General features: G+C 47.3%; 1 protein-coding gene across 3 annotated transcripts in view; it reads right to left on the bottom strand.

The window, feature by feature from the left end:
• MEST (mesoderm specific transcript) overlaps positions 1-13,469 on the bottom strand; it is a 342,266-nt gene that overhangs the window by 129,905 nt on the left and 198,892 nt on the right. For all 3 annotated transcript variants that reach the window (XM_086918914.1, XM_086918913.1, XM_086918915.1), the window contains one exon: positions 13,031-13,089. In XM_086918914.1, coding sequence (XP_086775040.1) covers positions 13,031-13,089 — 59 coding nt within the window. The remainder of the gene's footprint in view (positions 1-13,030; positions 13,090-13,469) is intronic.

Below are 13,469 nucleotides of genomic sequence, written 5' to 3'. Positions count from 1 at the left end.
ATTTCCGCGGCCTCTACCCTTATTGTTGTTACCTCTGTAATTACCTCTTGAATTACCTCTGGGTGATGTTGGTGTGAAAGATGTGGATTGCTGATTTGTTCCTGTGTTTTTTGAGCCCCCTCTATAGGTGGATCTACGAAAGGAACCTCTGTGCGTTGGCTGTTGCAATGCTCCCATTGACTTAGCCGTTTCCGTATCTTTCTTCATCTTTTCTAATGTCTCGTCTGTACTTGAACCAAACAATGTCTTCTGATCAAATGGTCTGTTCAGTAGGGCTGTTTGAACTTCTTGTTTGAATCCTGAAATTCTAAGCCACGCGTGCCTTCTTAGCATGACACTAGTGTTAATAGACCTTGCTGCAGTGTCTGCTGCGTCTAATGCACACTTAATGGAAGTATTGGTTATTATTTTACCTTCCTGTATTAATTGGTCTGCCTTCTTCTGATGTTCTTTTGGAAGATGTATGAGAAGTTTTTCTAACTCATCATAATGTGCCCTGTCGTAACGTGCGAGTAGTGCTTGTGTATTAGCTATACGCCAGCTATTCGCTGCCTGTGATGCTACTCTTTTGCCTGATGCATCTATTAACTTCGACTCTTTATCTGGTGGCGGAGCCTCTCCTGTAGGTAATGAGTTTGCTCTTTTACGAGCGTTTGAGACCACCAGCGAGTCTAGAGGTACATGTCCTCTAATAAATATTGGGTCCTTTGGAGCCGCTTTGTATTTCTTATCGATTCTTGGGTTTAACACCCTGGCTCTCACTGGGTTTTCGAATATTTCTTCTGTGTGAGTGAGAAGACCCTTTAGCATAGGAAGAGTACCTGATGTTCTCTGTGCACTAGGTAGAGTCTCTAACAAGAAATCCTCTATCTGAGGTTCTGTGTGCATATCTAGTTTGTGATATTTTGCTGCCCTATTAATGAGCTGCACAAAACCTGTGTTATCATCAGGTGGTGAAGGCTTTGAGGGGTATAGCTCTGGGTCGTTGTCCTCATCTGACCCTACATCGTAATTTTCCCATGGATCTTCCTCATCTTGGATAGATTCGTCATCCCCTTGAGGTTCTCCCTCCCCTATATCACTGTCTACATCTGCTTGAGGTGTAGCTGGTCTTGGTGTGGAGGGTGTAGGAATATGTGGCCTATTGTGAGGAATAGGAGAAGAGGGTGTGTCTCTAGGACGAGGAGAAGCAGGAGGAGTTATGTTCGTCCCCATTGTTCTCTTTTTTGAAGGAAGAGGTTTATCTTCTGACTGTTCACTCTTTCTCTTCTTCGTGACCACTTTCCCAGTCTGTGGGTCAATAAACAAGATCTTTTGTTTGGGATCTGTTTGTTGCTCTTGAATCGGTACCGAGGGTCCTGGTTCCGAGAGCTGTTTTTGTTTTCGATCTTCAGATCTTTCTGTTTTCGACACCGAATGTCTGCTCGATTCCGATTTTTTGGGTATCGAGTGTCTTTTGGGCGATACATCATATTTCTTTTTCGACATGGAATGTTTCGATACCGAGCTCTCCTTTGTATGCAGCCTCGGTGTCGAAGTCGATGACGCCCTTTTCTCGGATCCGACGTGGTGGGATTCCGAGTGTTTCGGTTTCAGTTTCGGTTTCGTTGCCGGGCCCGAAGGCGGGGCGTCGGAAACTTTTTTCAGCGGTTTGACCGGGCCCGAGGGCGGGGTCGTTACCGCACGGGGTCGGTTTTTCGGTAAGGGGACGTCGTCACTCACGGTTTGTTGCTCGAAGAGTTCTTCAACCTCCGACTGGTCCCCTTCCGACCCCGACTGGTCCTCTTCTTCCTCGATTTGTTCGTCTCCGAACAGCTCCGGGATTGCCTCCGCCTGCATTCTGGAAGCCTCGTGTCTTCTGGCTCGACGATTTCTAATCGTTAGCTTGGAGGAGAATGCTGCGCAGGCTTCGCAGTCCCTGGATTCGTGTTCAGGCGATAGACAGAGGTTGCACACCTCGTGTAGGTCCTTGTGTGGGAACTTAGCACCACACGATGGACATTTTTTGAATGGAGTCCTTTCCATGGACTCCGGGCTTGACTGCGTCGAGAAAGGTCTCCTGTTCTTCGACGTAGATCTAAGTTTTTCTCTTCTATTTTGAATTTGTAACGCGTCGGAATGGAAAAGAACGCGTTCGCTAACAATACCGTCGAATTGGAAAGGGAATACGCGCCGAAAAATCACTTTCTTCTGAAGTTGATCTGGAGCGTCTCGATCTTCATCCGAACCCGATGGCGGAAAAAAACAATCTAAGGATGGAGCCGATGCCCATGCGCACTACCAACTAAGGGAGGAGTCACCAACATACAAAAGACTCTCCAAGAGAAAAACAAAGTGCAATCATCCGAGCCCAACACCAGATGGCGATCTATTCATAATGTACCATCTGCAGCCCATATGCCTCGAACATAATGTTATAGTAATTTAATGGTGTTGCGTAAATTATAAAGTGGAGGTGACTGTTGTGTAGTGGAGTAGAGTGTGGTACAATGGAGTAGCGTACAGTGGAATAGTGTAGCGTGGAGTGGCGCGTAGTGGAATAGAGTGAGGGAGTGGCATAGAATGAAGTGGCATACAGTGGCAAAGAGTGGTTTTGAGTGGATTGGCATGGAGTGAGGTACAGTGTATGGGTGTACAGTGGAATAGCATACAGTACAATGGCGTACAATGGAAAGGTGTAGAGTGAAAGAGTAGAGACACGTACAGTGTTACAGCAAAATAGAGTAGCGCAGAGCGTAGGTGCATACAGTCAAGTGGCATAGAACAGAGTGGTGTACAGTGGAATAGCATAGAATGGAGTGGCATACAGTGGCGGGGTATAGACTGGAGTGCCGTAGAGTATAATGGCACAGAGTGAAATATCAGAGTGGAGTGTTGTGGAGTGGGGTAGAGTTTAGTGGCATAGAGTTAGAGTAAGGTGCCGTAGACTGGAGTGGTATACAGTGTAGTGGTGTAGAGTGGAGAGGTGTACAGTGGAGTGGATGGACTGGAGAGTGTAATAGTGTACAGTGGATTGGAGAAGAGTGACGTAGAGTTGAGTGGCACACAGTGAATTAGTATAGAGTGGAGTGGTGTAGAGTGGAGTGGTCGCAGAGTGGAGTGCTTTTTAATCTTTCTATATATTCTTTTTTAGGTCTCTGTTAGACCCGGGACCCCGGCTGGCCAAGGCTCGCGCCAAAGTCAGTCAGAGATCACCATGTCTAAGGTCAGGGCAAGGGAGTTACAAACCAAGATAACCCCTGCTCACCCTCTAGGTAACGTGACGCGAGCTGCAAGGCTAATTTCGGAGGCGATGTGTAAAGCGTTTGCGCGCGCACCCAGCAACAACACCCAAGGCCCACCACAAAGGGAACTCCACACAAGGGTATATAAAAAATAGCCTTTGTATTATAGTAAAAACACATTAGATAACACACACACTTTACAATGTGGCAACAGGCACGGGCAGAATTTACAAGGGATTATGTACAGGACAGGGCCGCATGGAGCATTAAAAACACATTCAGAGGTTCAGGTAGAACATTTGCGCAGGAATCAAATAAGCAAGTAAACCATGAATGCGCAGGGTGCATGTAGCACAACACTAGAACTGTCCCCCTCGCAAGGGCTGAAATGCCCTGAGTCCAAATGTCAGGGAAGGCTGCGCAGGCAGCCAAGAACACAAAGCCTAAACGTAGCAACTGTCCACTAAGTGCTGGACAGTTGTAAATCAAAGATGGCCAACGTTGGAGCCTCGTGGGCTCAAGAACACAGGTGAGGGCAACACAGCGTGGGAGCCACGGGGCTCTAACCAACTACTGCCCCCCAAGAGCATTTCTGGGGCTCATAAATCAATATGGCTGGGCGATGAGCCTCTCTCAGGGCTCACAGAACAATGAACCGGCACTCGAGCCTCTCTGGGCTCGTAAATCAAGGAAATGCCCCCAGAGCCTCTCGGGCTCTCAATACAATATGCGGGCGTCGTTGGAGTCCCTCACAGGGGACTCAGAAATAGATATAAATGCCCCAAGAGCCTTGCAGGCTCTAAGATAACTGTGGGGCCCTGGAGCCTCTCCTGGACTCTACAAGGAAGAATGCCCCCGCTGGTGGAGTCCTTCCCTGGTACTCGGAAAGGAAATGCCCCCTGAGCCTCCCCCTGCCCGTGCACACTCACCGGGCTCTCAGGCGGAGGCTCCTCGGTGCAGGCGGCGTCCTCCTCCTCCCCCGGTCCTGCTCCTGGGGACCGGTTGCTGGCAATGGCGGCGGGCAGGGCTCTCTTTCTCAGGGGAGCCCCGCGGGGGAACCAACATGCTCCCTCTCCTTCTCCAGGCGAGTGCACAGGGTAGGCTCCTGCTTGCTCCGGTGCTTAAACCAGCCGCGAGTCTTCGGTGGGAGGCGGGGTAGGCTCCCACCCTCCTACTTCCGGTTCCGGATGTCCTGCCCCGGCCTGCCTGACTTCCTGGTCGCGGGCCGGCGGCGATAGGGGTAATCTCGCCGGGTGGGCACCGGCTTCCAAAAATAAAGCGCACTGAGCGTTATCAGCCAAGTACAGCGCACAGAGCGCTAGGGGTGAAAGGAAAGCGAACTGCAGCGCTGGGGAGCACACAAAGAGGTGCGAGTGAAACTAAAGCGCTCCCAGTGCTAGGACCAAAAATAAAGCGCTCTCAAGCGCTAAAGACAAATAAAGCGCTTCCAGGCGCTCCAAGCAAAATATAGCCCCAGCAAAGGTCTGGAGACAGGCAGGGGGCAAGGCTGGGCCAGAGCCAGCTCACTGGGTCTCCAGGAAGGGAGACAGTCCAAGTGGCGGTCCTCCTGGCCCCAGCAACAGCAGCAGCCCCCTTGGGCAAGATCCTGGAAGAGAACAAATTGTAAGGGGACACAGCCCCTTAATTATACTAGTAATCCTTTGTCTGTAGGTGCAGGGTGGGGGAGAAACCAGTCGCAGCTGGTTTTGGAGCACCCTTGATAGCTCAACCACCCATTTCATTCACTAGCAGGGCTAGGGTCATCAGTCGCACCACAGGGGCGGAGCCAGCATTGTGTGGGGAAAGTCCAGCCCCATCAGGGGCACTCCTCCCCAGCCATCAACATGCTAATCTCACACTCCCCACCGGGCAGACCCATCCAGCCTTCCTGGAGCCAGGCTCACCAGCCAGCTCCAGCCAATCACACGCCAGGCATATTTTACACTAATATGCCAACTCCTAGAAGTGGCATTTCTACACAAGACACACTCATGCCACATACATCATTGCGAAGCATTCATTCTCACGAGTTCGCACATACCAAATTCAAGTCTGCACTCCACATGCATCAGGAACTACCAGGGACACAGACATTCCCCATGCATTCCTATGGGAAAGCAGGCCAGCCTAACTACATGAACGCACTTTACTCTGGGACACAGGGAAAAAGTGCGTAGAGACCAAAAATCATCGACACAGATCATATATTAAAAGCAAAAACATTAGGGGTGAACCTGTCATAATGGCAAAGTCCAACAGTCTCGGACTAGCGTTGCACTGCGCAGCAGTGCTCGCGCAGCCGAGAATTAATGTCTCTTAGTAGGGGGCTTGAACCCGCCCCTCTTCTCCATTGGATGGCTTCCTAAACGGAGGCCAGCCATTGGAGGAGAGGGGCGTCACTTGGTTCAAGCCCGTCTTTTCCAGATTCGGGGGCGTGTTTTTTCTCTTCTTTCTTGTTTTCGTTCTCTCCTCTTCCCATTGGCTGGAATTTTACCTTCCAGCCAATGGGAAGAGGAGAGAACGATAACCACGCCCCCGAATCCCAAAATGACGATGCTTTCTCGGAGGCATTTCTGCCACGCTTCGGAGAAAGATGGTGGTGTCATGGCGTTGTGCAGGTAAGTTTTTTGCCGTCTGTTCCCTTGTTATCAGGATGTCGCCTTTGCTGTGTGCATGACTCCTGGGCAGGTGTGTTAAAGTTTTTGGTGGGCTTGGTGCGTGCACGATTGTGGCTCCGTGTTTCTTCACGTAAGAACAGGCTGGCTCCCAGTTGCTGCCTGGCGTGCTGCGTTTGCCCAGTTGCTGCCTGCTTTCTCGCTTCCTCGTTTTTAACAGGATGTCGCCTTTGCTGTGTGCATGACTCCTCAGCAGCTGTGTGAAAGTTTTTGGTGGGTTTGGTGGCGTGTGTAGGATTGTGGCTCCGTGTTTATGCATTTAAGAACAGGCTGGCTCCCAGTTCTTGACTGGCGTGCTGCCTGCTTTGCCCAGTTGCTGCCTGGTTTGCTTCGTGATTCGCCCACACGTCTATTTGCAAGTGACGAGTCTGAAACAGAAGTGTTTGTTCCTCCTCTGCAAAGTGAACCGCGTCGAAGCGTGTGCTTTTAAGACCCAGAGGCTGAGTCGGGCATTGGTGTTTGCAGGCGCGCGGGGCTCTCTTTATGTCAGCGCGAGGAACGCTCAGCTGATTGCCTTCTGTACAATCCGTCGCAGACTCTGGAGAGCTCACATCTAGTATTTATCCGTTTTAGGTTTCACTACAAGGATTTCAGGATTCCTGAATAGTGCATGAAAACCTCCTCTTAGAAAGCACTGCCATGTTCTCTAATCGTACTTGTGAAACCTTGAGCAGAATATTTTGGTGTCTCACCAAATGAAGCCTTTGAATTTCCGTTTGTTTCCAGGGTGCATCGGGCGAGGAGCTCGCAGCTGCCGGCCACTTGGTACCAGCAAGCCTCCAGCCTGAATCGGGTAAGAATTCATGTTCTTTACATGTATATTCTGAGCAGCTAGTTATTTTTTTTTACTGTTCGCTGGGGCGCATCTTATGAGTGCCCCTTCTTTCGGTACACGCAGAGCTTGCTATTCACCTCATGTCCCCTCCTCTCACTTCCTGACTCCCTCCATCTAGCAGACTCCCGGTGCGGAAACTCGCTTGGACTCTAACCAGAAAGCTCCGGATAGCAAGTCTAAACGATATTTTGAAGAGTTGGGAGAGGGCTCCTGCCCTCCTCACAGCATCCAAACTTGCTAAACACTTTGAGGCGTCCTTCAGTTTGGCCAAAGCTCTTCACAGGTCACCAATATAAAATAATATTTGATTCTAGGCAGTATTTCTGAAGTCTGTCCTGTCACATTTAACATCACTGTCCAGTTTTGAACATCTTTCTAAAAAAACTCTGCTTGTGATTCATAAGAAATATAAAAGGATTTGCTGATGCCTAGGATCACACAATTTGGAAAAATGGGAAAGCGATGATTTGAACGGCGGTCTTTTGATGCGATTATTGACAACATACTCAGTTGACCCATCTGTGCGTTACAGTGTAGGCCATGCATTGTTCACACGTACCTTTAATCAGCAGAATATGCATTCAGTCATACAAAAATGCGTCATGACACCTTTATGAAACAAGGAATTTTTATTGGAAAGTGCAAAATGCCATAGGTGTTCTAGTGATGTTGGAATCACTAGACAGCATGCAAAATAATATAGTTTCCTTAGTATCCCCAAAAATGTGTTTCCCTAACACACAGAAGCGTTTCACCTTAGTACATCAGAATATTACGCTACATTGAGAAAAATAAGAAGTGATGGTTTTCAAGCATGATCGTAGTGTGTGGCTCTGCCTGTGTGTGTGGCTCTGTGTGTGTGTGTGTGTGGCTGTGTGTGGCTGTGTGTATGTGGGTGTGTGTGTGTGGGTGTGGGTGTGTGTGTGTGTGTGTGTGTGTGTGTGTGTGTGTGTAATCGTGGGGTGTACGTGGACCGGAATAACAGGCGTGGAGGCCGTATATAGTGGGCTATCTCTGAGCGGGTTTTATTATCAATATACAGGGTTCAGTAATAGTTCGGAGGGGGGGGGGGGGGGGGGGGAGGAGAGCAGTCGTAATGCAGAGAAGAAGGGTCTTGAAGTGGTGCTTGGCCAGACGTCGAGTTGATGGTTCCTCGGAAAGGGTTGATTCTTGGCCGGAAGTCGGGTTGGGGCTTCTTCCACCGGGGTCTAGTCGGCTGGTCACCAGGATGATGGTCCCTCGGAGGTATGAGAAGGAGACAGAAAAAGGGCCGTTAATCCGACTAGCTAGGATGCATCGGTGCCGTATACCTTCACCAGGGGGTGTGGGATTTGAACGGAGCGTGAGGAAGGCAGGGGGACGGGTCAAGAGGGGGAAAGAGGAAGATTAGGAGGGCAGAAGGGTGACGGAGTGACGGGCAAGTGCAGGGTTATTATATGCAGTTGTGCGCGTGACTGAAAACAGGTACTATACACTATATACAGTGCTGGTGCAAGGTGAGGGCGTGACTATTTATGATACTACTATTTACACTTTTAATATACTCACGTGCCCCGCCGCAACTTTCCCACGAGTTGCGGCCGCTCTCCAGCCTCCTCCACCGGACTCCACCAGCCCTCGGTCCAGACTTCCTCGTCTTCTTCCGCTTCACCGCTCTTCTCCTCAGGTTCACCACAAGCCGTCTCCTGCCACGAGTCCAACTCCTTGAACAAACTGCTCTCTTCGGTTCCGGCTTTTCCGCACTCCGCCTCCAGGCTGGGGGAGGGACTTCCGGGGTTAGTGGGGAGTCCTTCCGGGTGTCCGCTCGTCGCGATTGGTTCCTGCAAAGAAGGAGAGAAGGGTGGAGTCCGGGTTGCTAAGGACGCCACAGGATCGGATGGCGAGATCCGGGACCTTGAGGGAAGAAGCGGCTTTGGCGAGGTAGGGGACGTGGCCCGTTCACAGTGTGGCTCAATGTGTGTGGCTCTGTGTGTGTGTGGCTCTGTGTGTGTGTGGCTCTGTGTGTGTGGCTGTGGCTGTGTCTGTGTCTGTGTGGCTGTGTCTGTGTGTGGCTGTGTGTGTGTGTGTGGCTGTGTGTGTGTGTGTGGCTGTGTGTGTGTGTGTGGCTGTGTGTGTGTGTGTGGCTGTGTGTGTGTGTGTGTGTGTGTGGGGCTCTGTGTGTGTGGGGCTGTGTCTGTGTGTGTGGGGGGCTGTGTCTGTGTGTGTGTTTGTGGGGCTGTGTGTGTGTGTGTGGGGCTTTGTCTGTGTGTGTGGGGGTGTGTCTGTGTGTGTGGCTGGGTCTGTGTGTGTGGCTGGGTCTGTGTGTGTGGCTGGGTCTGTGTGTGTGGCTGGGTCTGTGTGTGTGGCTGGGTCTGTGTGTGTGGCTGGGTCTGTGTGTGTGGCTGGGTCTGTGTGTGTGGCTGGGTCTGTGTGTGTGGCGGGGTCTGTGTGTGTGGCGGGGTCTGTGTGTGTGGCTGGGTCTGTGTGTGTGTGTGGGTCTGTGTGGGTGTGTGGGTCTGGGTGTGTGGGTCTGGGTGTGTGAGTCTGGGTGTGTGGGGTCTGGGTGTGTGGGGTCTGGGTGTGTGGGGTCTGGGTGTGTGGGGTCTGGGTGTGTGGGGTCTGGGTGTGTGGGGTCTGGGTGTGTGGGCTCTGGGTGTGTGGGCTCTGGGTGTGTGGGGTCTGGGTGTGTGGGGTCTGGGTGTGTGGGGTCTGGGTGTGTGGGGTCTGGGTGTGTGGGGTCTGGGTGTGTGGGTCTGGGTGTGTGGGTCTGGGTGTGTGGGTCTGGGTGTGTGGGTCTGGGTGTGTGGGTCTGGGTGTGTGGGGTTTGGGTGGCTCTGTGTGTGTGTGGGTGGCTCTGTGTGTGTGTGGGTGGCTCTGTGTGTGTGGGTGGCTCCCTGTGTGGGGGTGGCTCTGTGTGTGTGTGTGTGGCTCTGTGTGTGTGTGGTTAGCTCTGTGTGTGGCTCTGTGTGTGTGGCTCTGTCTGTGTGTGGCTCTGTCTGTGGCTCTGTCTCTTTACAACTCACAATACTCACTCAAATACTCACTCTATACTACTCACTCTCAAATATTATCACTACTAACTCGAATACTTACTATACAACTCCATAACACTCTCTACTCACTGTAATACTCAATATCAACTACTCGCTACTACGCACTCTACTAAATAGCATCGAATGTATAGTACTTATTATAAGACTGTACTACACACTCTGCTACACTCTCTACTACTGAACATTACTCACTCATAATTAGTCACTATATACTACTCACTCTTTACTACTAAAAGAAAAAACACAAATTGTATATGTAAGAGTATGGCTGTGCATGTAAATGTGTGTAACTCTAAGACTCTTTACTACTCACTCTTACACTCCCTAATACTAAATATTACACTCTAGATTACTCGCTCTCAAATACTCTCTACTAATAACTCTCTACTACTCACTCTAATACTGTACTACTTACTCTACAACTCTCTAATACTGCCTAATAGATTTACTAATGAGAAAAAATGCTGTAAGGTACTCTAATACTCTACAAAAAACTGTCTTCTACACACAACTTACTACACACTACTACTCTCTCTTTACTACTCACTCTCTAATATTCTCACTCCTCACTGTACCAGTTACACGACAAATATCGAATACGCTATACTCACTGTACTACTCAATATCAACTACTCACTACTACTCACTCTACTACTAATGTACTTACTCAACAACTCTCTAATACGCCCTACTCACTTTAGACACAAATACTCTACAGTACTCACTATAACACTCTACTACACACCCTTTACTACGCTCTCTACTACTCACAAATACTCACTCAAATAGTCACTCTATAATACTCACTATCAAATATTATCAATACTCACTCGAATACTTACTATATGACTCCATAACACTCTCTACTCACTGTAATACTCAATATCAACTACTCGCTACTACTCACTGTACTAAATAGCATCTAATGTATAGTACTTACTGTAATACTGTACTAGACACTCTGCTACACTCTCTACTACTCAACATTACTCAAATACTACTCACTCTTTACTACTAAAAATAAAAATACACTATTTATATGTAAAGGTGTGGCTGTGCATGTAAATGTGTGTGTCTCTAGGACTCTTTACTACTCACTCTCTCACTATATAATACTCACTCTTTCACGTTTTACTACTCGCTCTCTAATACTCTCTTTACTAAAAACTCTCTCCTACTCACTATCAACTACTCACTCTACTACTTACTCTGTGTGTGGGTGCTAATGCAATAGGTCTCGCATATGCAATTGATTAAGCTATTGGCAATGTAAATGACAATGCCATTTATTTATGATTTTAAAAATAAAAGAATAAATATCATGAGCAATGCCAATAGCTCCACCTTTAATAATGCAGAGACCATTGCATTGTAAATGCTTGTTATTTTAAAGTACTGCGGTATGTCCTTGGAAGTACCACAGTACTCCGTACATAATTTTTTAAATACATAGTAACATTAAATAATAGTTCCTACTTAGTACCACTTTAATAAAGTGGTAATAGGTACTGGAAATATAAAACCTAACCCTTACCTTTATAAAAGGCCCTAACCCAGAGCACAGCACAAAATTTACTTAAAACAACATGGCTGCATTTAACTTTTTGTAAAGGCAGTCATCAGTCAATCACATAATAACTTGCCATCGCTACATTCGGAGTACTTTTGGGAAATACTGCAGCATTTTGCAAAACTACAGCAGCGACAGATATCACTAAGTTAAAATGCCTCATAACTTTAAAAATACCTTTACTACCAAAAACGATCATTTGCACACCATAATCTGTAATCCTGTCAATTTTAAGAAACTCCAACAGCCCATTAGGCCTCTACATGTGAGTACAAAGTCTACGGAAACGAACTGCTGGACTGCCGTTTTTTCTTACCAACGCCTTAACGATTCAACCCGAAACTTTCCATCATCAGCCTATGTAGAAAATGCCTGGAAAGTTTCAGGGAGCATCGTCACATGGTGCAAAGGTTATTAGCGAGAAAATGATCAGAGGAATTGCTATACCTGGTGGCTACTGCAACTCTTACACATATATTTATATATGCATTCCACACTTCTTCACACATGATGTTTACTACCTTGTGTTTCTATGTGAGCCCCTTCTATCTATCTAGATATCAATTTAGATCTGTAGGTATCTAGATGAATAAAAGAGGTTGTGCCATTCCAAAACTCTTTGTCAAAGACACTTTCTCACAAAGCAACATTAGGTGGTAAACATCCTGTCACAGATTATAGGGTCGAAACGTAATCTCATCCCACCTCTCTTAATTGGGAAATCTAGCCTGCCAGTTCTCTGCTTTGAATGCTGAGAAAGGAAAGAATCCAGTTTATCAGGTGGAAAGAGGTGTGGATTTCATTTGGTATGAAATTGATAAAAACAGTGAAGACACCGATTGGTTTGGAGGTGCTCTATGGACACAGCTCTACTCCAGGACATCTGCTTATATCACAGCTGTAAAAAGCATGCTCCTTACTTCATGTGGGTTACTTCTTATCACCACAGAGCATTAGCATCTTAGGAAAAGGTGAGGTCTCTCTAGCTGAAATCTCCCAGATTCTCTAATTTCCCCAAAGAATTCCATAGGTTGGAGTGGTTGGTCTCCTTTCAAAGCAATTGAGCACAAGCAGGTAAAGGAGGCTTTACCTCATTCTACAACATGTGTTAGTTGGTCTATGATCATGGTTTAAAAACAAATGCAGTACTGTATATTGAACCGTTTAATAGCTTGGCTGTAGAAACTGTTTAATATATAAGGCAGTTAATGCATATGTAAATAATCACCAAAACGACTACAAACGTAAGCATGAGGACACAGGACGAAGAGGCTGATCTACAGAGAGGCCTTTCTAAATTTTCTAATGTATAGTAGTCATTAACCTCATCAGGAATCTCTTTTTCCCCATTCCCAACTCTCAGGACTTATCTTGTGTAGGTCATTTTCACGAGGCTAATCAAGTGTGTCTAGTCAGCATTACTTGATCTCTACCTCATGCTTGCAAGGGTTAAACAAAGATTTTGAAGTATTCAAGCAAGCGAGCAATGTTGAGAAAGTGAGGTTTTTTTTACCAAAAAAAGAACCATAGTATGAATTCATGCCATGACTAAAGAATCCCAATGAAGCAATTAGTGCATTTCCTTTAATCACATATCGACTTTTACAGTTTAGAGACAAAATATTATCTCACAATAAGATTTTTCACCAACAATATATAAAATGTTTAAATATGGTTACTATAAAAATGGTTACCTCCATTAGATAAGCAGAGACTGTTGATAACAAGGTGTCCTGTCCTATTGTACTCAAACCTAAACAAATAATAAATATGTTAACAAATTGACGAGACACTGGAAAAGCAGAAATGAAATATTTGAGTCTTTACACAATTACTTTACCCCAGCCTGAATCTAAATTATTCATAAAAGTTATGTGTATTGTTAATTCTTCATCAGAAGAATATATGTTGAATTCAAACACTGAGGGCCCGATTCCCAAAGAGCATCTGCAGTCATGGCGGAGGCTCTGCAATCGTGGAGGAGGCTCTGCAGTCATGGTGGGATCTCCACATTGCAATTTTTCACAGCGGACCCTCTGGCACGACTGCGGAGCGTCTTTGCGAACTGGACCCTGACTATTTCGGCAATCTGCGGGAACCAGAGCAGACATATTAGGTGCAGAGTGCAACTCT

The sequence above is a fragment of the Lissotriton vulgaris genome, chromosome 1_1 (assembly GCF_964263255.1).
Source record: "Lissotriton vulgaris chromosome 1_1, aLisVul1.2, whole genome shotgun sequence".
NCBI lineage: Eukaryota > Metazoa > Chordata > Amphibia > Caudata > Salamandridae > Lissotriton > Lissotriton vulgaris.
The sequence above is the reverse complement of the archived record's forward strand: the minus strand, read 5'-3'. Positions and strand labels throughout refer to the sequence as shown.